The 21,599-nt window shown below is 56.6% G+C and overlaps 1 protein-coding gene across 3 annotated transcripts in view; it reads left to right on the top strand.

Annotated features, from left to right (window-relative positions):
* COL26A1 (collagen type XXVI alpha 1 chain) overlaps positions 1-19,122 on the top strand; it is a 196,173-nt gene extending 177,051 nt beyond the window's left edge. For 2 of the 3 annotated variants that reach the window (XM_074328372.1, XM_019752812.2), the window contains exons 6-13: positions 979-1,077; positions 1,713-1,865; positions 2,895-2,975; positions 4,786-4,838; positions 8,538-8,573; positions 9,752-9,796; positions 11,465-11,549; positions 12,295-13,836. In XM_074328372.1, coding sequence (XP_074184473.1) covers positions 979-1,077; positions 1,713-1,865; positions 2,895-2,975; positions 4,786-4,838; positions 8,538-8,573; positions 9,752-9,796; positions 11,465-11,549; positions 12,295-12,455 — 713 coding nt within the window. In that variant the 3' untranslated portion in view covers positions 12,456-13,836. Of the gene's footprint in view, positions 1-978; positions 1,078-1,712; positions 1,866-2,894; positions 2,976-4,785; positions 4,839-8,537; positions 8,574-9,751; positions 9,797-11,464; positions 11,550-12,294; positions 13,837-17,133 lie in introns of those variants that run through there. The other variant, XM_074328373.1, reaches the window with a different exon arrangement.
* The last annotated feature ends 2,477 nt before the right edge of the window (positions 19,123-21,599 follow it).

Consider the following 21,599-nt stretch of genomic DNA (forward strand, 5'->3'; position numbering starts at 1 on the left):
GAGCCCACGCCTGCTGTGGGCGTGGGGGAACGTCTCACTCTGGACCCCCTGGCCTACTTCTCTAGCCACTGTCCCTAAGGTCCCACCACAGAGGGCTGCTCCATGCCCTCTTCTGTGACTGAAGAGGAAGAAGATTCCCATCTGCAGGAGGACCCAGGCCCCAACCCCCCTGGGGGATGGGAGGAGCTCTAAGTCTTCTGGGACAGACCTTTCTTTTTCCCAGGGAAGTGCAGTTCCAAGGAATGGCCACCAGGTGAGGCACAAACCCTACAAATGGTGACACCGGCGTGCTCCCTGGAATCCCAGAGAGCAGGCGGTCTCCCCAAACCAGTGGCCCCTGTAAAGCCTTTCCTCCAGGACCATAGTCACGCGCATTTGGAGCTGGAGGGACCCAAAGAGGCAGAGCAAGCCCTTACATCGGTCCAGCAAGCATTTCTGAGCACACTCTCCAGCCATTCCAGAGAGAGAAGGGGCTGTCGCCAGGCCACATGACGGGCTTCTTACTGCTCTGTCTCCTCTAGCCCACCCTTGGGGCCTGGAGACCACAGAGCTGGGCAGGCGTGTCCTTTGGGGCTTTCTGGGGCCTCTGAGGAGGCCTTACTGGGGAGCTCTTTACCACAAGCCTGATTCCCAACCCTGAGCAGGGAGGCCGAAAGATGTGGAGAAAGGGTCCTGACTCATCTCCAGCCTGGCTCTGCCACCTTGAGCAAGGGACCACACCTTTTTGCACCTCAGTTTCCCCACATGTGGAATGGGAACAAAAGCAGCTTTTGAGATCATAGAAGTCAATAGGGACAGAAATGTTGTATAAACTGTAATGACTGATTTGAGCTGACTGTGAGCCCCTTGCTCCACCGGGGAAGCCACAGGTGGGTGGGGCTCCTGGGCGCAGGTCTGACCAGACAGCACAGGTGGTCAGGCCTGGAGCCACCAGCTTAGCCCACAGTGTCCTCAGGCCTCTTCTCGTTCTCTCCCCAGGGCCCCCGGGGCAGACGGGACCACCAGGGCCTGCAGGGCCCCCAGGCTCCAAAGGTGACCGGGGCCAGGCAGGAGAGAAAGGCCCAGCAGGACCTCCCGGTAAGGACACTGACTTTGTCCTTTGTCCACTGGGGGCTGGGGGCTGGGGTTTCCCCCTCTCCAAGCAGGCGAAGCATCCCATGCACCTCCTGCTCTTGCTGGGGCGAATGATTCCCACCTGGCGGAGACGCCAGGCTCACCTCCTCCACCGGCACCCTAACTGCTGCCCGTCCCAGGCACTGGGCTGCAGGAAGAAGAGAATGCTCTGGGAGCTGTGAGTGCCGGTGTTGGAGTGGGGCTGCCAGGAGCTAGGGGTTGTTCTCAGCCATTTAAACAACACCCCCAGAGGGCCACAAACTCCTCCTGGGTCCTGCAGCGGAGTGACCCCTGGTCAGCCTGGCTGGCACCCTTGGTGCTCTTTCCCCAGAGCTGAGGTTTCCTAGAGGGGACAGAGGGTACCAGGCCAGAGCTGTTCCTTTCTCCCTCCCCTGCCACCAAGCTGCCCCAGAGTTCCATCTGCAGGGGGCCGGGAAGGGGAAGCCATTTCATTTATATTCCAGGACAGCCCTCCATGAAGACTGTGATCTAGAGGCCGCCACTGACCTCAGTTCTGTCCCCTTCAGGGCCTGTTTCCTGTCAGTAATGGTGGCTGCCGGGCCCAACCCTCACATGACTCCTCTTCTCCCCATTTGCAGGCCTCTTGGGGCCGCCAGGGCCCCGTGGGCTTCCTGGAGAGATGGGGCGCCCCGGACCCCCTGGCCCTCCTGGCCCAGCAGGCAGTCCGGGCCTTCCTCCAAATGGCCCCCAAGGCGTCCTCTACTCCCTACAGCCACCAACCGACAAGGACAGTGAGTGTCAACCTGAGGGGGGGCGGGGGCAGGCCTAAGCTGCCCTGTCCGCTGGGGGATCAGCCCTCCCCAGAGGACCCCGTGAAGGGACCCAGCAGTGAGTGGGGAGTCAGCTTGGGAGTAGACTCCACCAGGTGGAGGTCCCTCTGCTTCAATACCGCTCCCCCATCCCACTTTGGCCCCCGCATGACCTGTTTCTGCCCTGGTGCTTAGCTCCTGCCCCTGGGGTCCTGACACCCCAAACGTCACTCTGCTCTTTGGCCTGGCTTCAGTTTCCCCACCTAATGATGGCAGCACCACTGAGATCATCCGTTATCACATCTCCTTGTCACAAATGCCATCACTGCAGCTTATCCAACAAATGTTGATTGAGTACCTACGGTGTGTTGTCACTGGGGATGCATCAGTGAGCAAAACAAACAGACTCCTGCCCTCAGGGGCCACAAGCTAATGCAAGAGGGTACATCTGAGCGCCCAGAAACACCTGCCTACGTGTGGAAAAGCCCATGTGTGGAGAGAGGGGCGGCAGAGGTAGCCTCTGGCTGCCCTGGCCAGGCTCTGAGGATGGGGCAGGGAGAAGTCACGTGTAGCTCGCCCTAGAAGAACCCAGGTCATGGGAGACAGACCCCACCCTACCCTCAGGCCCTGATGGAGGCAGCTCAGAGGGTGAGCAGGGAGGGCTTCCTGGAGGAGGCCCCGATGGAGTGAGCCAGCTGGGTATATCAGGATGGGCACATGGGTGGAGCCTGGAAGAGAGTGCCAGCCTAAGGCATTGGGGAAATGAGCAAGGTGGGGCCAGAATGTAAGGGCCTGGAATATTCAGGAAGGAGTTTGTCTTTATATGAAGCCCTTTGACCTGGCCTCTGTGTGCTCTTCTGAGCAGTGGGAGCAATAACATCTCTTTGCCAGGGCTGCTCTGAGGCCCAGCAGGGCCTGGGGTGCCTGTCCTGGCTTCGGGGGGACCTCAGTTTCAGCCTCCCAGCCATGGCGGCTCCACCCTGACGTCACAGCCACCTGCTCTTCCCATAGATGGAGACTCACAGCTGGCTTCTGCCGTGGACACGGTGCTGGCAGGGGTCCCAGGGCCCCGGGGTCCCCCTGGCCCTCCAGGTAAGTGCAGAGAACAACAACAAGGCTGGCCTGGAGTGGGTACCCCTTCCTGGGTTTGGCCCAGGCCAAGACACCTTGGGGGGTTGTCTGGGGGCTCTGGCCTTGGCAGGGTGCTGGGAAGTTGGTCTGCCCTAACCTGCTGTGTGGCCTGAGGGGAGGCGTCTGGCTTCTGAGTGGCATCTTGCCTGTGTGACTGGACACAGGACCCCAAGCTCCTGACATCCACATGAAGCAGTTCAGGGCTGCCCTCGTGTGGACCAGGTGGGGGTGCACTGGAGTCCCAGGCCCAGGAGCTCGGGGTGAGCACTGGGGAGGCTCAGGTGGGGCAGGTACCTATGAGAGGCAGCAGGCCCATGGCCTTTAGGTAGAAACCAGGGGCCCAGGGGAGGGGATGGCCCTGGGGTTTGATGGGCTGAGCCTGGGTCTGGCTGGATCCCCACCTCCCCCAGACTCTCCCTGGAAGGAGGGGGCGTGGATGGCAGGGGCCACTGAAACCCTGTGTGGATGTCCCCGGGCCCAGAGCAATCACTCCCTGTCATTTGTTTACTCTCCTACACATTTGGCAAATATTCACTGAGCATGGTCCTACCTGCTGGGCAGTGCTCTGGGTCCCCGGGACACTGGTGTTACTTACATTCTAGTGGAGGAAGGCAAACTGTGCAAATGTTGAAAGTAAAGTCCATAGATCTGAGAGAGTGATGGATGGAAAGCAGGGCTGGGTGAGGGCCAGGCCAGGCCAGGGCAGGCCTCATTTCAAAGGTGAGGGATTGCTGGGAGGAGATGAGGGAGTGAACTTGAGAGTACCTGGGGACCTCAGGTGATTTGCTCTGACTGGAGAGAGAAGGTTTGTTTCGTAACTAGACTCAGTCCAGCTGTGCACCCCACCTGGGGTACACTTTCCTGCACCTGTCCTCCTCAAACATGGGGGTGCATTGGGACAGCCCAGCAGGGGGCTCCCTGCAGCCCAGGAGGTACAGGTCCCTACGTGCCACCAGGGACATAAGCCTCACTTTCCCAAGTGTGCTGGAAGTTCAGTCGTGAACGCTGTCCCCCATGCTGGACACAGGTCGCCCAGCCTGACCCTCTGGGCATTCCCTGGCATATGGGCGAGACAGACATGTAAACTGAGAGCAGCCAGGAGTGGTGGCTGGTCCACGTCGAGGGTCTGCCTAGGGGAGCAGTGGGGGTAGGTGGGGAGGCTTCCTGAGGGAGCTGATGCTCAGCCTGAGACTAGTAGGAAAGGCCAGTAGGAAACGATTTGCGGGGATGTGGAGGGAATGGAGAAGCTCCAGGAGGAAGGAACAGCTTTGGCAATGACACAGAAGCAGAGGAACTTTCAGGAGGGTATGTGGGGAAGGGGGTGGAGGGGTCAGGCTGAGAGGCACCTTACTGAATGGTTGTTCTGGGTGTCTGGATGGTCAGGAAGTAGTTGTAGTAACCCAGGTAAGAAGGATGACCTCGGAGAGGTCAGGTCCAAGGTCCGAAGAAGGGGCAGATGTGGGAAAAATTTGCCAGGGGACCGGCGGCTAGGGTTGATGCAGGTGGCCCCGTAGATGAGGCCCTGAGAGGAGGGGCAGGCTGGGGTATACGGGCTGCATGGAGAGAGTGGATGGAGGTGGGCTGTCCGCTCTGAGAATGGGCAAGGCGCCCCCTTCCCCCACCATTCATTCACTGACCTTTTATTTGCTGTCCATGGAGACAGACCCAGGGTAGGGGCTGGGGTGGAAGGGTGGGAATGTCCCTTTCCAGAGCTGATGGGGGACGAGGGGCTTCTCTGGCCCCAGGTGACCATCTGTCACTCTGCTGACAGGTCCCCCTGGACCACATGGTCCCCCAGGACCCCCAGGTGCACCTGGATCCCAGGTAAGGCCTCTCCCATTTCTGTCGGGGGAGGGGACATTGGCTCCCTAGGAAAGGAAGAGCTAGGCTTCTTGCCTGCAGGAAGGAATTAAGTCACCTGGCCCCACCCCACCTAGGCCCAGGTGGGTCGCACGGGTAGGTAGGTGTGGGATTCTTGTTTTATTAACAGCAGCGGCCTTTGCTGCTCATTTCCTCTATGCCAGGGAAGTGTTAACATCATTCCTGTTTCATAGATGAGCTGAGACCCAGAGAGGCCAGCATCACAGAATGTCCATCCCAGCATGTCACCCCTTCTCCCCAAGAATCGCCAATGTGGGAGGGGCACCCCAAACCCTGACTGGGTGTCTCCAACCCTAGCTTGCTGTGCCTTTCTAGCTGTATAAACCTTGGCTAAAGGCAGACTTTCTGGGCTCTGGCTTCCTTGACTGCTAAGACGGGGGATACAGGGCCTGCCTTGTAGATTGTTACAGGGAACAAAAGAGAGATAAAATGCCAGGTGGAAGTGCCTTGTGTTGAAGGAACCCAGGGACCTGGGTGAAAAATCACACTGAGGAGAAAGAGGGGCCCAGGACACTTGGTGGAGGCAGAAAGGGTGGTGTTTGGGAGTGTCCTGCCATGCAGAGCTTCTTACAGCCCCCATCCTGGATCTCATCCAGACCAAGGGCTCCGCTGCCCTGGAGCTCTGCTCTGGGGCAGGGGTGCTAAGAGGTGGCCCCCACACTATAAGAGGTATGGATCCAGGCTTGGGTCTGTGGGCACTGGGACCTGGGGAGTCCACACGTTCATTCATCCGTTTAGTCACTTGGTATTCCTCACGCTCTGGGAGGGTGCTGGCCTCCCATCCGAGGGGTCACAGTCCAGTCCCCTAAAGCTTACCTTCTAGACATCAAAGAACCAGTGTCCCAGGACTGATTTGCACCCTGTGGTCCCTGCTGTGTGTTTTCACATCAGGAAGAGGAAGCGTGGAGGAGAAGGGCCGGCTGGTGCATAGGCCATGGGGAGGGGTGGATGGCAGCTCCGACCAGGGACGTGCCCACGTAGCATGTAGCATAGGGCAGAGCAAGAGCAGATGTGGTACGGACCAGGCTGGCGGGCAAGCCTAGGGTGGGGCAGGTGCTAAGAGGGAATGGGAGGCCTGCAGGGCTCATCTGCTCCTGAGTCAGGTGGGATGGGCCAGGTAAGCCGACAGTCTAGGCCCCCAGGGTTACCCTCCTCTCCTCTCTAGCCCCCAGCCACAGGCCCTGGAGAGAGGAGATGGGGGCAGGTGAGAGAATGACAGTGATCAAGAGGACAGTGGTGAGGGACAAAAAGGCCCAGGAAACCATAGGAAGCAGCTGGAGGAGAGAAGTGTGGCCGAGCTCCACACGCCGCAGGAGCTCTGTCCAGTGGGGCCCCTCCAGCTGCCCCAGCCCAGAGCAACAGGCAAGGTCAGGGCGACGGTGTTTCCAACCCTTCCCCACACTTGCTCATGTCAGCTGCTTTCAGGGTCTCATCATTTAATCCCAGCAGCGATGGGGAAGTGGAGGCTCAGAGAGTTTCTGCCCCTTGTGGGAGTCACACAGCAGAGTGGCAGAGCTGGGATCCTGGCTGGGCCGGGGTGACTCCAGGCCCCTCTCAGGCTTTTTCCAGCTGCCTCTGGCCCTTGCCAAGAACACAGTGGGTGCCTGGGGGTGGCCTTATCCTACCAGTCTATTTTCAGGGTCTTCCAGTTCATTGTGGGCAGATCCTCAGGTGGCTTTGTAGACATGTCCTTGTAGGCCCAGGTCTGCAAGATTCCAAGGAGGTTCAAGGGGTCCGAGTCTGAGCTGCTCATCCAGCCCCCCTCAAGGGGTTGTGAGCAGGTATCAGCATGAAGGGTCTTTGGGCTGCTGGCGTGTTGACTCCTTACGTCCTTACTGTGGTCCTTCCCTAAGGCTGGGGACCTACGGCTACGACTGGGACGCCACAGTGCACCAGGCCTGTCACTGGCTCTCCAGGATCCCAGTGGACAGGCTCTGAAGAGCCCTTCCAAGACCCACTGCCAGGGCCTGTCCAGGACCCCACATGGCAGGGATGGAGATAGGTTCCAAGGTTAGCCCACTGATGATGTCAGAACGGCCAGCAGCCTCCTCTGCTCACCACAGAGGGACTGTGGCTTCACTGTGGACGGTGAGGCCAGTCTGGTGACCTAGCCATTGTCTTCTTCCCTAGCCAAGGAGTCAAGCCCTCTCAGGATTGGGTGTTCCTCCCAGACATTGGTCAGATAGAAGTGAGCAGGGACAATGGTGAAGGACCAGGTGGCCCCTACTCTCTCCTCTGATTGGGACAGATAGGCTGGGGTTTGAAGCCTAGCTCTGCCAGTTTCTAGCTGGTGATGCTGAGCAAGTCACTGACCCCTCTGGGCCTCAGTTTCCCCATCTGTGAAATGGGGATGAAAATCCTCCCTAGGCAGGTGAGGAATCAGAGGGATAATAGATAGAAAATGCCAGGCCCTGAGGAGACCCTTAATAAATGCTATTCATGAACCAAACATCTCCTGGGGCCTTAATTGTGACAGTCATCGTACTGGGCACAAGAGCAAGGACATGGGGACCCCTGCCCTCCGGTAGTTGATAGGCTGATGAGGGAGACAGATGATGAAAAGAAAGAGTCATGAACGAACTAAATGAGGCAATGTGACAGTAACTGGGAAAGGGCCTATTGCGACAGACAGGAGGGGAATGACAGACGTGAGGAAGTGACACTTTGGCTGAGACCCGAGGCACCAGAGGAGCAGCCACGAAAGATGCTGAGAAAGGGCATTCTGGGTAGAAGAGTAAGCTCACAGGCTCTGCGCAGGGAGGGGCGGGGACACCCTGGGCAAAGACGAGTGTGGTCTGAGACGAGGCAGAGAGCGGCCAGGGCCTTATCTGCAGGGCTGAAGTGAGGGAACTCTGAGTGTCAGGGAGGGAGAATCCGTAAGCTGATTTATATCTTTAAGAGGCCCCTTGGCTATTGTGCGGGGGCTGGGGGCCTGGGGAGTGGAGCAGGGAGATCAGGGAGGGGGCCGCAGCAGCGCAGAGGGGGACACTGGAAGGCAATTTGCATTAAGGTGGTAGCAGTGGAAGTGGCCAAGTGAACAGACATATGTAGAAAGTGGACCTGACAGGTCTGGCTGATAGAATAAATTTGGTGAGTGAGGGAAAGGGAAGGTGAACTCCCAGGTGTGCTGGAGCAGCTGGGAAGACCATGGAGACATTTCCCAAGAAGGGTGACTGTGGGGTGGGGGCAGGTATAAAACCCAGGAGTTCCCTTTGGAGAGGTGGAATGGGGCGCCTCCTGGTGGGGATGCGGGGGATGCTGAACACGGGGGTCTGGGGCTCTGGGGAGCCTCCCCCTGGGCACCAGCTCTGATGGGAGTCCACGTGTGGGACCCTTGCGGTCACCACTGCTGTCACTCAGTCTTATGGAGGGGGAGGGGTGCGTGCTTTTCCATCCATTCCCTTCTCCCCATTTCGCAGGTGAAAAGACCGAGGGCACAGCTGAGGCTCACTGAGGAGCCAGTGCCAGGTGGCTCCAAGACCTGGGAGGCCCTCAAGTGTGGCCTTCTCATTTCCTCCCCACCATCATCTTCCCTCCCATATTTTTCAGATCCAGAGCCCTGTGCAGGGGGAGCGGGAGGGGAGGACTGCGGGGTTGGCGCGGGCCAGTAAGGGCTAATCTGCTTTGTTTGATTTTCTATAGGGCCTGGCTGGAGAGCGGGGCATGATGGGGCCATCTGTAAGTGTGGGGCTGTGTAGATGGGCCACTCCTAGGGTGGTGGGCTCTGGTATGGGCCCAGGGTACCAGGGGGGTGGGGTCTGTTCCCGGCAGCCTTGCCTGAGCTCAGCCCCACAGTCTGCCCAAAATATCCAACCCAGCCGGGGTGGGCCAGAGGAGAGAAGGGGCAACCTGAGTACAGTACCAGCTTCCCAAGTTGAGAAGGGTTAGCCTTGTGGGGTGGAGAGCCCCCACACTGGGAATGTGAGCAAGGACTGAAATAGCCTCCTGTTGGGGGGTTTGGATGAGAGTCGTGAGGTGTCTTCCAGGGAATCCAGACACCTAGGTTAACATGCTGTGTGATCTGGATCACTGTTTTCCTTCTCTGACCTCCCATAAATAGGAGACTTAGGCCTATGACCTCTAATTTCCCTTCTTGGAAATAAGAATTCTTGATTCTGAACTCCTGCCTATAGGGGGAGAACCTCTTTTGTGCTCAAGTCTTACATGGGAGGTGGGGTCGTTCTGGGGTGGTGCTGGTGGTGATCTTTGCTGAGCACCTACTGTGTGCTGGCCACAGTGGAGACACTCTTATAGTGGATTTAAGCTTCACAGTTACCCAGCAAGACCACACTTTATTATCCCCGTTTGCCTGAACTGGCAGCTCAGAGAGGGTAAGTAATTTTACCAAGGTCACACAGCAAGGCAATGCTAGGGCCAAGATTTAAACCCAGGAGAGTTAGCCTCTAAAGCCGTGTCTCCTCCTGGGCTTCTGTATAGTAATGTATAACAACACTTTCACAGCACTTTAGGCACCAAGCTCCAGTCTAAGCTCTTTATCGATGTTGCTTTATTTAATCCTTCTAATAGTCCTATGATGTAGGTACGGTTATTACTCCCCTTTTAGAGATGAGAACACTGAGGCACAGAAGTAAAGTACCTTGCTCAAGGTCACACAGGTAGGTGTAATTGTGAGGCTGGCCCCGTGTTGCAGACAAGGAAGCAGAGTCCTGAGATCCCTGGAAGAACCGAGAAATGAGCTTGGAGGGCCCCAAACCTTCCCCAGAAGAAGAGTTAAGTCCCGAAAGACAACTCTAGACACCTCCCACGCCAGGTTGTGCAGGGTGACCAGGGCCTTGGTCCTCCCCAACTCCCCACTCACCCCTCCCTGATTGCTGACTGCGTGATTTTCTTCCTAGGGTGAGCCTGGCGGGAAGGGAGAAGAAGAGAAAGCTGCTGCAGAGGTAACTGTGCTCGGCCTGTGCTTCCCTCCTGCCCTTGGCTGTGTCTTAGTGGGAGAGAGGACACCCCACAGATCCGTCCTGACACTCCTCAGTCCTGAACCTGACCCCAGCCCTGCAGCTGACACAGACGCGGGGAGTGGGGATTACAGCATAGTGTGAAGAGTCTGCATTGGGGGTAGCACAGATGGGGTGACTGGCCCAGAGCTGGGGGCCAGGGGAGACCCTGCTGGGGAGGGCAGGAGGAGCTATGGACCTGCAGAAGAGGCTTCAGCCTGTGGGGTCCCTCTTCAGGGACAGGACTCTCCCATGAACAGCGCCTGGCACACGGATATGCCCACAAGGTCACAGGCTGGTGGAGTGAAGGATGTGTGGACAGGTGGACAGACAGACAGATGGCTGATGAATGTGGGAGAGGACAGTAAGGGAGTGAGGAAGGGAGCACGCATGGCCCTGGGCAGGATGGGCAGGGAGGGACACGGCCAGGGCGAGGGCATGGCCATGACGACCCACTACCTTCCGGGGAGGAGGAGGGCTGCTGAGGACGGAGATTGTTGCTAAAGGGGGCGAGAGCCGTGGGACCAACAGAGGCCTTGCAAACTGAGACTATGAATCCCCTGAGTTGGTACATGTCTCCCCTTAAGGGAGTGAACTTGGGGAGGCTCCAAGCATGAGGGTATCTGGCAAGGTCCTTGTCTGACTGAAGAAGGGGGAAGTTGCTGGAACCAGAGCCACTTATGGGTGCAGGAGGCAGTGGGAGGAAGATGAGGGTATCGGAGCATGAGCAGATTCACAGGTCACTTGTGATACCAGACTGAGAGGGTACATGTGATTTCATAAGAGTGCAACCTGTGGCCCAGGGACATGGGGCTTAGCTGGGTCCCTGACAGAAGGGCCTGGACCCTCTGCGTCTCACCGGAGACACCCCCATGCCCGATACCGCCCACAGCACAGCTTCTGGTGGAGTTTGGTTCCCTGGTGGGAAGTCCTCAGTCCTGTAACCCAGTAGGATGCTTTTCTTCCCGCCTTTGTTTGGTTTTAAGCTAAATTAATCTCAATATCATGACAGCTGTCATGTTACACCAGCAAAAGGTGCCTGCTTTGCTGCTGAGTCCAGGTGGGGCCTTGTCCCTTCACCGTTACCTTTCTTTTCAAAGCGGCCTTGATACCTGTCTCCTCAATCTGTCAGCTCATTCACATGTCTTGACACACAAGGTCCTTTGCCCACAGGTCGGCCAGGTCACAGACATGCAGACTCTGAGCATCTCATCATCACGCCCTCCTGCCAGTGGTGTCTCTCCCCCTTTTCTTGCCAGGTGGCCACACCTGGAGGGCTCTCAGGTGGGCAGTGCCAGGAAGGAAAGCAGCAAAGCCCCCCCACTTGTGGACCTGTGTGAGGTCCTCTGCCTGAGGCAGGGTATTTTCTGGAAAGGGCACACAGGGGAAGCAGTCAGGCAGCCACTGAGTAGGACAAGCCCAAGCTCGAGGGGACAGGCCTAGATGTGACACACGGGTTTCTTGTCATTGAACAAGAATTTGAATGCCATCCCTGGCACATAGTAGATGCTGGCTGTTGTATCAACGTTGGTGACAGGAGGGAAGAGGTGAGGGCTGGGACAACAGGTACACTGAAGCAGAACGGCTCTGACCCTGGCCGCTCCTCCCCGCCAGGGCGAGGGGGTGCAGCAGCTGCGGGAGGCCCTGAAGATCCTGGCAGAGAGAGTCCTCATCCTGGAGCACATGATTGGGGTCCATGGTGAGTAGTGACCAGGGACTGGGGACAGGCAGGCCCCCAGCTGGCCACCACGTTGGGAATCTCCCTTCACTCTCACCTCCCCACCCCTGGTGGCTGGTGCTGTCTCTGGTCTCCCTGCCTCCATGGCCCATCCACTTGGCTGCCAGATGGTTTTCCGCAAACCCCAGTCTGACCCTGCCCTTCCCCTGCTCAAGGACCCTCAGCGGCTCCCTGCTGCCCATGACTGACATCCAGGTGCATCAGTTGCCTCAAGTCCCTCCCCAGCAGAGCCTGGTGCCTAGTGACACAGAGCCACCACCCAGTCTTCCCAGGCCCCCTCCCACCTCGTGCCTTGGCTCCAGCCGTGTCCTCTGCCGGCTACACACTATTTCCCACTTCAGGACCTGCTCCAAGTTCTCTCCGTCTCTGAAGCCGGCCTCCCCTCTCCTCACACTGCTCCGCGGAGCCTTCTGTTCCCTCATAGCGTGGGGCTTCCATGTCTCTCCCTGGCACACTGGAAGGCCCTGGTGGCAGGGTGGCGACTGAGCCTCTGTGGGGACTGGAGCCCAGCCCTGGTCAGTCTGTGTTGAAGAACGAATGAATGAATGAGTGGGTGAATGAATGAATAAATGAGTGAATGTGTGTGAATGCGTGAAGAGGAGAAAGCCCTGTCCTCGCTGGGCTCAGTGCACACATTGCTGGCCGGGGACCAGAAGCAAAGGTGCCTTTGAGTGCTCCCCAGGCCACCCTCTTGCTCTCCTTCCAGATCCCCTGGCATCCCCCGAGGGGGGCTCCGGCCAGGATGCTGCCCTGAGAGCCAACCTCAAGATGAAGCGTGGCGGCGCCCCCCCCGATGGCTCCCTCACTGCCCTGCTTGGCCCCAGTCCTGTGCAGAAGAGCGCTGGCCAGCCCAGCAGCGGGAAGTAAGGGCCCAGCTCTCCAGGACAAGCCCGGCCCCACCAGAGACCCAGCCAGCCCTGAAGCCTGTGCTGCCACTGCTTCCTGAAGGCACCCCTAGTGGGACTGGGCCCCAGGCATAGACAATCATGAGCGACATTTGCTCCCAGGACTTGGGGGCCTTGGGGGCAGATGGCACCTCCAGGGGCAGGGACAGGGGCCCTCCCCTTGTCCCTGCCCTCCCCTACCCCCACTCCCTGCAGGAGGCAGAGTCTGAGTGGGCTGGGCGGGGTGCGAGAATAATCATAACACACATCATTTGCTGAGTCCCTGCAATGCCGGGGCCTGTCCAAGGAGTTCTCCCCACATCGTCTCATTTAACCCTTAGGAGGTAGGCTAGTTACCCCCACTTTACATGGGGAACAGAGGCTTGGAGAGGATAAATAACCTGCAAGACCACCGGACTGTGGAGGGCTGGGGCAGGATTTGAACCCAAGCCTTTCAGTTCCTTAACTCTTTACCCAACCATCTTCCCCTCTTTACAGGAAACTCCAGAAGGGTGGGCACAGGGCTGCGGGGAGGCTGGACCGGCCAGCAGGAAGGAGGGCAGGGCCCTGGGCCTTCTTCCTTGACTCCCCTCTCCTGGCTTGTGGCCAGGGAGACCCCTAGTAAACTCATGACAGTCACATGGACCTGGGGACTGAGAGGAGCATTGGGGTGTGAGGTCCTCATACCAAATTGGCACAGCCTACCACTGCCTCCCAAACTCTCTGAGTCCACCCACCCCCACCGGGGTCTTCCCCTCCCTGAGCCGGGAGGAGGCTGTGTGCACCCTCAAAGCCCCATCACGTGCAGCCCTGCCCTCTCGGGGAATCTGTGAGGTTGGCCACTTCTGTGTCACATGGCAAATCTAATATTTCCTTGACGAAGGAGAAAAAGAGGCTGCCAGAGTCCCAGGCTCTATTCGGGAGAGATACAGCCACCCTCAGGGCTGTGGGCCCAGGAAGCTCTACAATAGACCCCATGTCCCCATGCCCCAGAGCCACTCACGGCCTCTCAGGCCACGGGTCCTCTGTGATCTGGACCACCCTGGTGCTCCTCTCTCGCTGGGCCAGGACCCGAACTCAGCGAGGACCACAAACTCAGAGATTCACAGGTGCTGGCACCACCCCGGGCACGTCGCCCCCTGGCAGCAGGAGCAACCCAGCCCCAGCGCTCCTGTGGTCCTGGGAGGCTGTGGCCTGTGCCTGTGGGCCCTGATAACCTCTCCCTGCCCTCAAGTCCCTGACGCCCCCATGAAGCCAGCTGTCCCGGGGCCAAGGTGTGGCCTCCCGCAGGCCTGTCTCATGGAAGGGCAGTCCGAGGCGGGCAGGAATTCTGTAATACTCTGATAATAAAGGTGCTCTCCCAACTGGGGTTCTGGTGCTATGTGGCAGCAGCTGCGGGGAGGCCTGCTGAGCCCGGCCACAGTGACCCCCAGGTGTGAGGGAGGCTGCCCCTAGAAAGCCCCACATCTAGTGACAGTGTGGCTGGATGTGAGGACAGGCAAATCCTGGCCAGTGTGACACACATGGCAGGGGGTGACCATGGGGCCACATCAACAGCGGACCGGGCGGCTAATCTCCTGGGAGCATGAGGAAGGGCCACAGAGGAGAAAGGCGTCTTCAGGGTCAGCAGGAGTCAGCTCAGCAGAACAGGGCCCTGCAGGCAGGGCGGACAGCAGCCGCAAAGGCTTGGAGGGGGGAGGAGGGGGCTCACTGGTGACCCTTTGGGCAAGGTGTACACAGAGTGTGCGTGCAGGGGTGCAGGAGGGAGAGGATGGGCCAGACAGGCGGGCATGCTTCTCCCAGACGGCTGAGCCCCTTTCTATTTCTCTAGACCACCTTTTCAGCTCACTGGAGGCCCCCATGCTGTCCCGAGCACCCCCTGGGAGACTGAATACCCTCTGACAAGCTAAGGTCCTCTACACTTTGGTGAAGCAGGCTAGGAGGCACGTCATTCTCCCAGACCCCATAGCAGAATGGGGCCCTAAGAGACTGTTCTGCATACCCAGGACGCCAAATGTGCTGCATCGTGGCCCCCGGCCCAGGCTCTGTGTGGGCCTCTCCCCCCGATGCCTTAGGCGTAGGCATCTTAGACCAGGTGGTTGCTGCTTTGGGAGGGTGTGAACTAAGCACGGCCATGCAGGGGGTTGTCCACACATGCACATAAAGCCCCTCAGTGCAGAACAGAAGCAAGCGGGGCAGGGGGGAGTGGGGATTCAAAGGGCCAGGGGCTGGCTCTCCCCTGGCCATCCGGTTCCAGTGCAGACTCTGCAAGCTCAAAATCTGAAGTCAACCTGGCCTTCCAGGTCCTTATAAAAGATATTTGTCAAAGCAGGCACATATAGCATATTTTATTTAAGTTGGTTAGCTCAATGTATAACTTTAAAATATTTAGACATGTGGGAAACCTCCATTTGTCCCCTGGCTCTGGATCCTGCATGGTCCAGAGCATGCCTGGGTGGAGGCTAGCAGGACCTGGAGTGAGCCCGCCCAAGATGGGAACACGGTGTCCAGGTGTGCCAGGCCCACCTCAGAGCTGCTGGGGGCAAAAGGGGGTGCAGGAAGGAACCAACTTCCAAGGGGAGGTCCGTGACAGCAGGGTGGACAGGCCAATTTGCAGTGTCTTGGAACTCAGAGGGGGCCCCAGTCCCCAAAGCCTGGGGTTGTGGGACGGGTTCTCCCCAGGGAGGTGGTCATAAGGTGGTCCTTCATAAGGGTGAGACCAGACACTGTCCTAAACACATGGCAGGTGTTACCTCCCTTCTGCTTCGCAGCTGCCTTTCTCATTTCATGGAAGGTCAACTCAGCCCCAGAGAGGGTGAGTGGCTTGCCCAGAGTCACACAGCTGGTCGATGGGAAGCTGGGTTTCTGAACAGGTCTGTGGCACTCAGGGAGGCTGTGCTCTCAGCTGCTGAGTTCTGGAAGGAAGAGTGGAGTTCACAGAAACCGAGATAGAGGGGTGGCATTGCAAGGAGGGCATGCGTGAGCAGAATTCGGAGGTGGGTGATGAGTAGAGCAGATTAGGGTGGGGAACAGAGGGAATTCTCACAGGAGACTAAAGCAGCTACCAGATGCTGAAACTTGGAGGACACTGAATGCCGGAGGGGGAGGAAATTGACCCATGGGAGACAGGCAGCTGTGGCAGGTTCTCAGTCTGTCTGGCCTCTCCCCTCCATCTGGCCCCAGTGATCTTTCCGAAATGCAAGCCTGATAGCAGTCTCCACTTATTCATGAATCTGCAGAGGCTCCCCTGTTCCTGGGCTCTGCTGCAACCTGGGGCTTTCAACCAGTGACAGCAGCACCGGCAGGGTATTCGGGCCAGGGCTCCTGTCATTGGCTGGCCTCATCTCTGTCCAGCCTATGGGTGCTGGTTGGAGGGAGTTTGGGGCACGTACAGCTCCAGTGATAGCACAGTTCTTGGCTTTGGGCAAAAGGCTCAGATGCATCACCTGGGTTGGGCCCCTCTGGTCCTTGACTGTGTCCTGTGTCATCAGCGTCTTTGTGCCCATGTATAGAAACCCCAAACTGCACTTCTGGTCAGGCGCTCAGCCTACAGGTCCCAGTGGTGACTCAGAACGGTGAAGCAAGTTACACAGTGCCCCCAGGTAGGTTGCCATTAGTGGGCCTCCAGGGCCCAGCCACCCTCTGCTGCCCAAAGCCGCCCCTCTGCCCCTAACCGGGGATGGGGCTTCCGAGGATCAGCCCAGGGTAGGGGGAGTGAGAGGAGGGCTGAGGGACCTCCTGCTGCCTCAGGCATCTGTGAGCTCCCACCCCTGCATCTGTCTGCATGGTCCACCCAGGGGTTTGATGAGGGAGAATTTACAGGGGTCCACCCCCTCACCCCGCCCCACCCTGTCTCCTCCCTGAGTCTGCTCTGCTTTCCATCCCCCAGCCCCCCTTGGGGTGCACCCCAGCTTCTCTCCAGGCACTGCTTCATGCACACACTTCTCCCCTGTGCCCCAGTGTCCACATTAAATCCAGCATTCCTTAAATGCTGACGGGCTCCAGGCCCTGGTATGTGTACGTGCATGCATGGGTGTGTGCACGTGCATGTCTGTGTGTGTATGTGTGTGTGTGTGCACGTATGTGGTGGGACAGGGGCTGAAGGCACTTCACTAACACCTTCCCTTCCGGGTCCGGAGCAGCCATAGTCCTCGTTGCCCCCAAAGCCCTCGCCTATGTCCAGCTCCATATGACCCTCACCTTCTTGCCCCCGCTTAGCTGAACCCAGAGGAGCAAGGCACCAAAAAAGCGCAGGCTCAGGCAGGGCCCTGACTTTGGCCTGCCCTCTCTGTGAGCAGCAGCCCCAAGGTCTCCTTGGCTCACTGCAGGGACCCCTTCGGCCAGCAGCCAAAGGAGAAATTCATGATCCCCTCAGTCACATGGGGACTTTTGGCAAGTGCTCCAACATGGCAGCCACAGGGTGGAGGGGACTCAGTCTGGGCTGACCTTCAGTGGCTCTCACCAGGTCAGCTGAACCTGCTGTTATGTTATCGAAACACCTATGACTGACAGCCCAGTTTCTCCTGTGTCCCCCACATGGTCCCTCCTATAGACCCCCCGCATCCAGGCTTCCTCTCCAGTGCAGGAGCAAGGTCTATTCTGAGCGGTGGGTCCCGCACTATATTGTTCCTAACGTATTTTTAATGTCACTCCCAACACAGGAATGAAAAACTAATGGAAGGGCTGGGGTAAGAGGCATGCTTTGCCTCTGCCTGGGGACACATCATGGCTTCAGGCAGAAACTCGCAGCTGGTGCACTGCCTTGGGATGGGAGACCTCCCAATGGAGGGACTGGATGGCCTTGGTCAAAAACTCAGAAGTGGGCCAGAAGCCCTGGTCGTCCCAGGCTGGTTCCTCTTGGCATTCCAATAGGACTCCACATTTCCTGCTGTACCCCCTTGGACTGGAACTCAAGAAAACATGGTGGGACCTGTTTCCAGGGACCAGGAGGGAGTCAGGCTGTGGCTGGACTCACCTGACCCCGAGGGGCTCGGGGGCCACCTCTGAGCATCTCCCTTCCCAGAATGCCCTGGGTGAGGTTGGCCCACTCCAGGCTCAGCAGGAAGGGCACCCGGGGTGGGTGAGGGGCGTATTGTTCTCACGCTGAGCTTGGTATGTCCCAAAGACACACGAGGGGCTGTTCTTCCTCGTGGGACTCTGGCTCTGGGACCCAGCCAGAAGTGGTCCAGGCCTCACCTTCCTAAATCAAAAAGGTGCCCTTACAGCTCTGTCCCCCACCCCCACTAAGGTGTAATCTTCTTGTGGGCAAGGTCACATCTGTGGTCCCAGCGCCCAGCAGTGATCACTGCAGTGAGTCACGGGATAGTCTCAGTAGGAAAGTGACTCTTTCCGAGACTCAGAGGCAGTGATTGAGATGGTGGGCAGGGGTAGGCAGGGCCTGGGTCAGAACAGAAGCCCCTCCCACGCCAGCTACCCACACCTGCAATCCCAACTGCCCTGAGGTTTCTGGAACACCTCTCTTCCAAATGTGTTTTATGGATTATAAAAAAGAGAATTTCACGAGATTTTCAATTACTTGAATTCTAGGGAGATTTATTTCCGATGTTATTAATAAATTCTAATGCCACCTATAACTTTCAATTGCCAGTTAATGAACTTGCAATTGCTGCATTGTAAAAGGCAAATTAAATACTGTTTCAGGCCAGGGCTGGTAAATCTAATGAGCCAGTGTGGCCCGAGTCTGCCTCACCCCCACACTGATGGGTGTGTGACATGGGCAAGGGACAAAAGGGCCTCAGTGTCCTTGTCTGGAAAAGAGGATCAGAGAACCCAGCTCCAGATCCTTCACGGTATCTGGGGTGGAGGCTTTTTTTATTCACAGGTAAATGTAACGAAGGGTCCCAAGTGATGACGAGTCCAGAGTCCTGGCTCGGGCACCCTGGGCTGAGTGACTGTACACGTTTCCTGAAGCTGCTGTAACAATTGCTAGAAACATATTATCCTCTCACAGTTCTGGAAGCTAGAATTCAAAATCTAGGTGCCCGCAGGCTCCAGGGGAGAATCCTTTCGTGCCTTTTCCAGCTTCTCGTGGCTGCAGGCATCCCATGGCTCATAGCTGCGTCGCTCCACCCTCTGCCTCCGTCTTCACATCGCCTTCTCCCATATACCTGTCTTGTCTGGGTGTCTTTTGCAAGGACACTTGCCATTGGATTTTAGGCCCAGCTGAGTAATCCAGGATGAGCTCTTCATCTCAAGTACCTTAATTACATCCGCAAGGACTCTCTTTCCAAATAAGGTCACTTGCAGAGGTTCTGGGATTAGGACTTGAACATGTATCTGGCAGATTGGTCTTCAGCCTGCGATGGTACCTTTGGGAAGTCTTCCTCTCGGGACTTCCACTTTCCACCTCAACCAGGATAGTCCCAGGATAGTCAAAAGTTTGCTTCACTGAACTGCTAAGAGCAGCTGCATGTGTGTCAGGCACTGTTCTGAGCCTGTCACGTGTGTTGACTCACTTCATCCCCCACGCTAACCAGATGAAACAGGTACTTTATTGTCTTTATTGTGCAGGTGAACAAATTCATGCACAAGGAGGTTAAGTCACTTGCCCAACGTTGTCCACCTAGTAAGTGGTGCCAGGATTTGAACCCAGGCTTTGAACCGTGTAACCTATATCCCCTTCTTTGTAACTGAGCTTTTTTTTTAAAAAAATTGAGCTATAATTTATTAGGTTGGTGCAAAAGTAATTGCGGTTTAAAATGTTAAAAATAATTGCAAAAACCGCAATTACTTTTGCACCAACCTAATACATACTGTTCAATTCATCCATTTCAAGTGTACAATTTAGTGAGTTTTAGTATATTCAGAGTTGTGCAATCATCACCACAATCAATTTTAGAACACTTTCATCACTCTCAAAAGAAACCCTGTATTATTTATTAATACCCACCTCCCAATCCTCCCATTTTCCCACCCCAAGGCAACCAGCAATTTGCTTTTTGTCTCTGTGGATTTACCTATGCGTCTTCTGGACATTTCATAGACATGGAATCATATGTAGTGTGGCCTTTGTGACTGGCTTTTTCCACTGAGCATAATGATTTCAAGGTTCATCCATGTTGTGGCCTATAGCAATACTTCACTACCTTTTATGGCCGAACAGGAGCCCACACTCTTAACCACTATGATGACATGTAAGGTCTCTGGCAGCTCAGTAGGATCAGCATATTCCAGAACTGTCAGCCAAACCCTGAAGCGTGATCTGTGAGGATTCTATAGGATGCGGGGGACAGACTCTCTCACCCCTCTCCCCACAGCACTGTCCTCTCTACAAGATTCCTGGTACGGCAAGAACCCCAGCAGTGCCGGGTACCAGTGGGCAACCTAGAATGCCAGCCATAAGTCGTAGTCACGTCTGAAGTCGGGTTGTGCTGCCCTCACCTGGGGTGGAGCTTCCTGACCTTTCTTTCATAATGGCTCACAGAGAATAGGATATTTGCACAGCACTTGGGGTAAATAACCAGGGTTGCACCCAGCAGATGTGCCCAGCCAGGGTGTTTGGGTGTCCCAGCACCACCCTGGTAGCCCCTGAGGAGTCCATCTGCAGCGCAGGGCTGGGTAGCTCTAATCTCAGATGTCAGGGCCTGCACCCAAAACATGCTCCTGTTGGATGTGAGGAGGGAGGAGAACTGTTGGTTCTTCAGTGACCCAGGTCCTCAGACGGTTCTCTGACATCAGCTGAACGGGGAAGGAGGGCATGAGAGAAAAGACAGTTGGACCAGGGCTCCAGCAGGCCTTGGTACCTGAGTTGTCAGGGAGAAGTAAGGAGGGGTGGGTGGTTAAGGCTGGAGACCCAGGTCCAACAGCACTGTCTGCAGACATGCCAAGTGGGAGGCCAAGGGACCACCTCCAGACCCCTCATGCTGACTGGGATGAGGGTTGCTTTGATCATAAGCAAGGAAACTTATTACAAGTGCCTCAAGTAATAGGGGCTTATGACAAAGCTCCATTGATCTCTGGGGACCCCAAGCATAGGGGTGGGAGTAAGGACAAGTCCCAAGGGAAGAGTGCTGGCTCTGATTCAGCGTTGGGGTCTCAGCATCGGGAGGAGGGTGTTGATTAGCCACAGCTCTGCTGTGTGTTCATTCGCCCTCACTGAAATCCGTTGTTCTGCCTCTGGCCTCAGCGCTTCTGCCTGCTCGTGACCTCTGCATCTTCTTATGGCTTGCCATGACCTCTCACTTGCTCTCCCCTCGCAACAGTGGCTTTCAGCCACTAGATGTTCAAAGTGATTGTCAAGCATCTTCATTATCTCCACCCACCCCAGCACTCAGACTCCCTGAGACCTTCCCCAAAGTAGGGAGGTCGCCGCCTTCTTGGGCACAGACCTGTCTTGATCCTGTCCCCCACTCCAGGCTATACACAGATACCCTATAAAGAAGGAGGAGTCCAGAGACAAGGCCAGAAGCTCCAGAGAGCAAGAAGTGTGCACTTTGCTGTCTATTGGCAACAGTGGCTGCCATCCCAGGAGGGGAAGGGGTGCCAAGGACCCCACACTGGGCTCTCGCTGGGCCAGCAGCACAGTCTCTGTTCTTACACTAGAGCTGCGTCCTTAAACATGACCATCCTACCCCACCCTCCACTTTTCAAGGACCTTGATGATGGCCCTCTAGGTTCTCGGGACATCACAGGAGCAAATCACTGTCCACATTCTCACCTACTTGCCCATCTCCCTCCATGTTCCAACCATCCTGGCAGGTCCAGCTGATAACAGATTGGGCACAAAAGGGCCTTGGCCTGAATTTTCCTTCTGCATCATGGCTATAAAGGGAGAAGTTTTTTAAAAGACAAAACCAAAAGGTGTATCTTAATTAGGGAACATGAGCTATGAGGCCAGACTGAGCCCTGCTGGGCACCAGCCCTCCACTTTGTGAGAACAAATGCTTTTAAAGCTGCCTGTTACCATGGTGATCACCAAGTCTCAGCTTACTGAGGTGGCATTGCAAATCTGTGGGGAAAGAACAGATTATTCAATAAATGATGCCGGGACATTTGCTTAGCTATTTGAAAAAAATAAAATTAGCTCTTTCCTTCACACCATACTCCAATATAACTTTCAGAGGATTTAAAAAATTAAATGTAAAAAGAGAAATCATAAAAACTAGAA

Source organism: Rhinolophus sinicus, linkage group LG03 (assembly GCF_036562045.2).
Source record: "Rhinolophus sinicus isolate RSC01 linkage group LG03, ASM3656204v1, whole genome shotgun sequence".
NCBI lineage: Eukaryota > Metazoa > Chordata > Mammalia > Chiroptera > Rhinolophidae > Rhinolophus > Rhinolophus sinicus.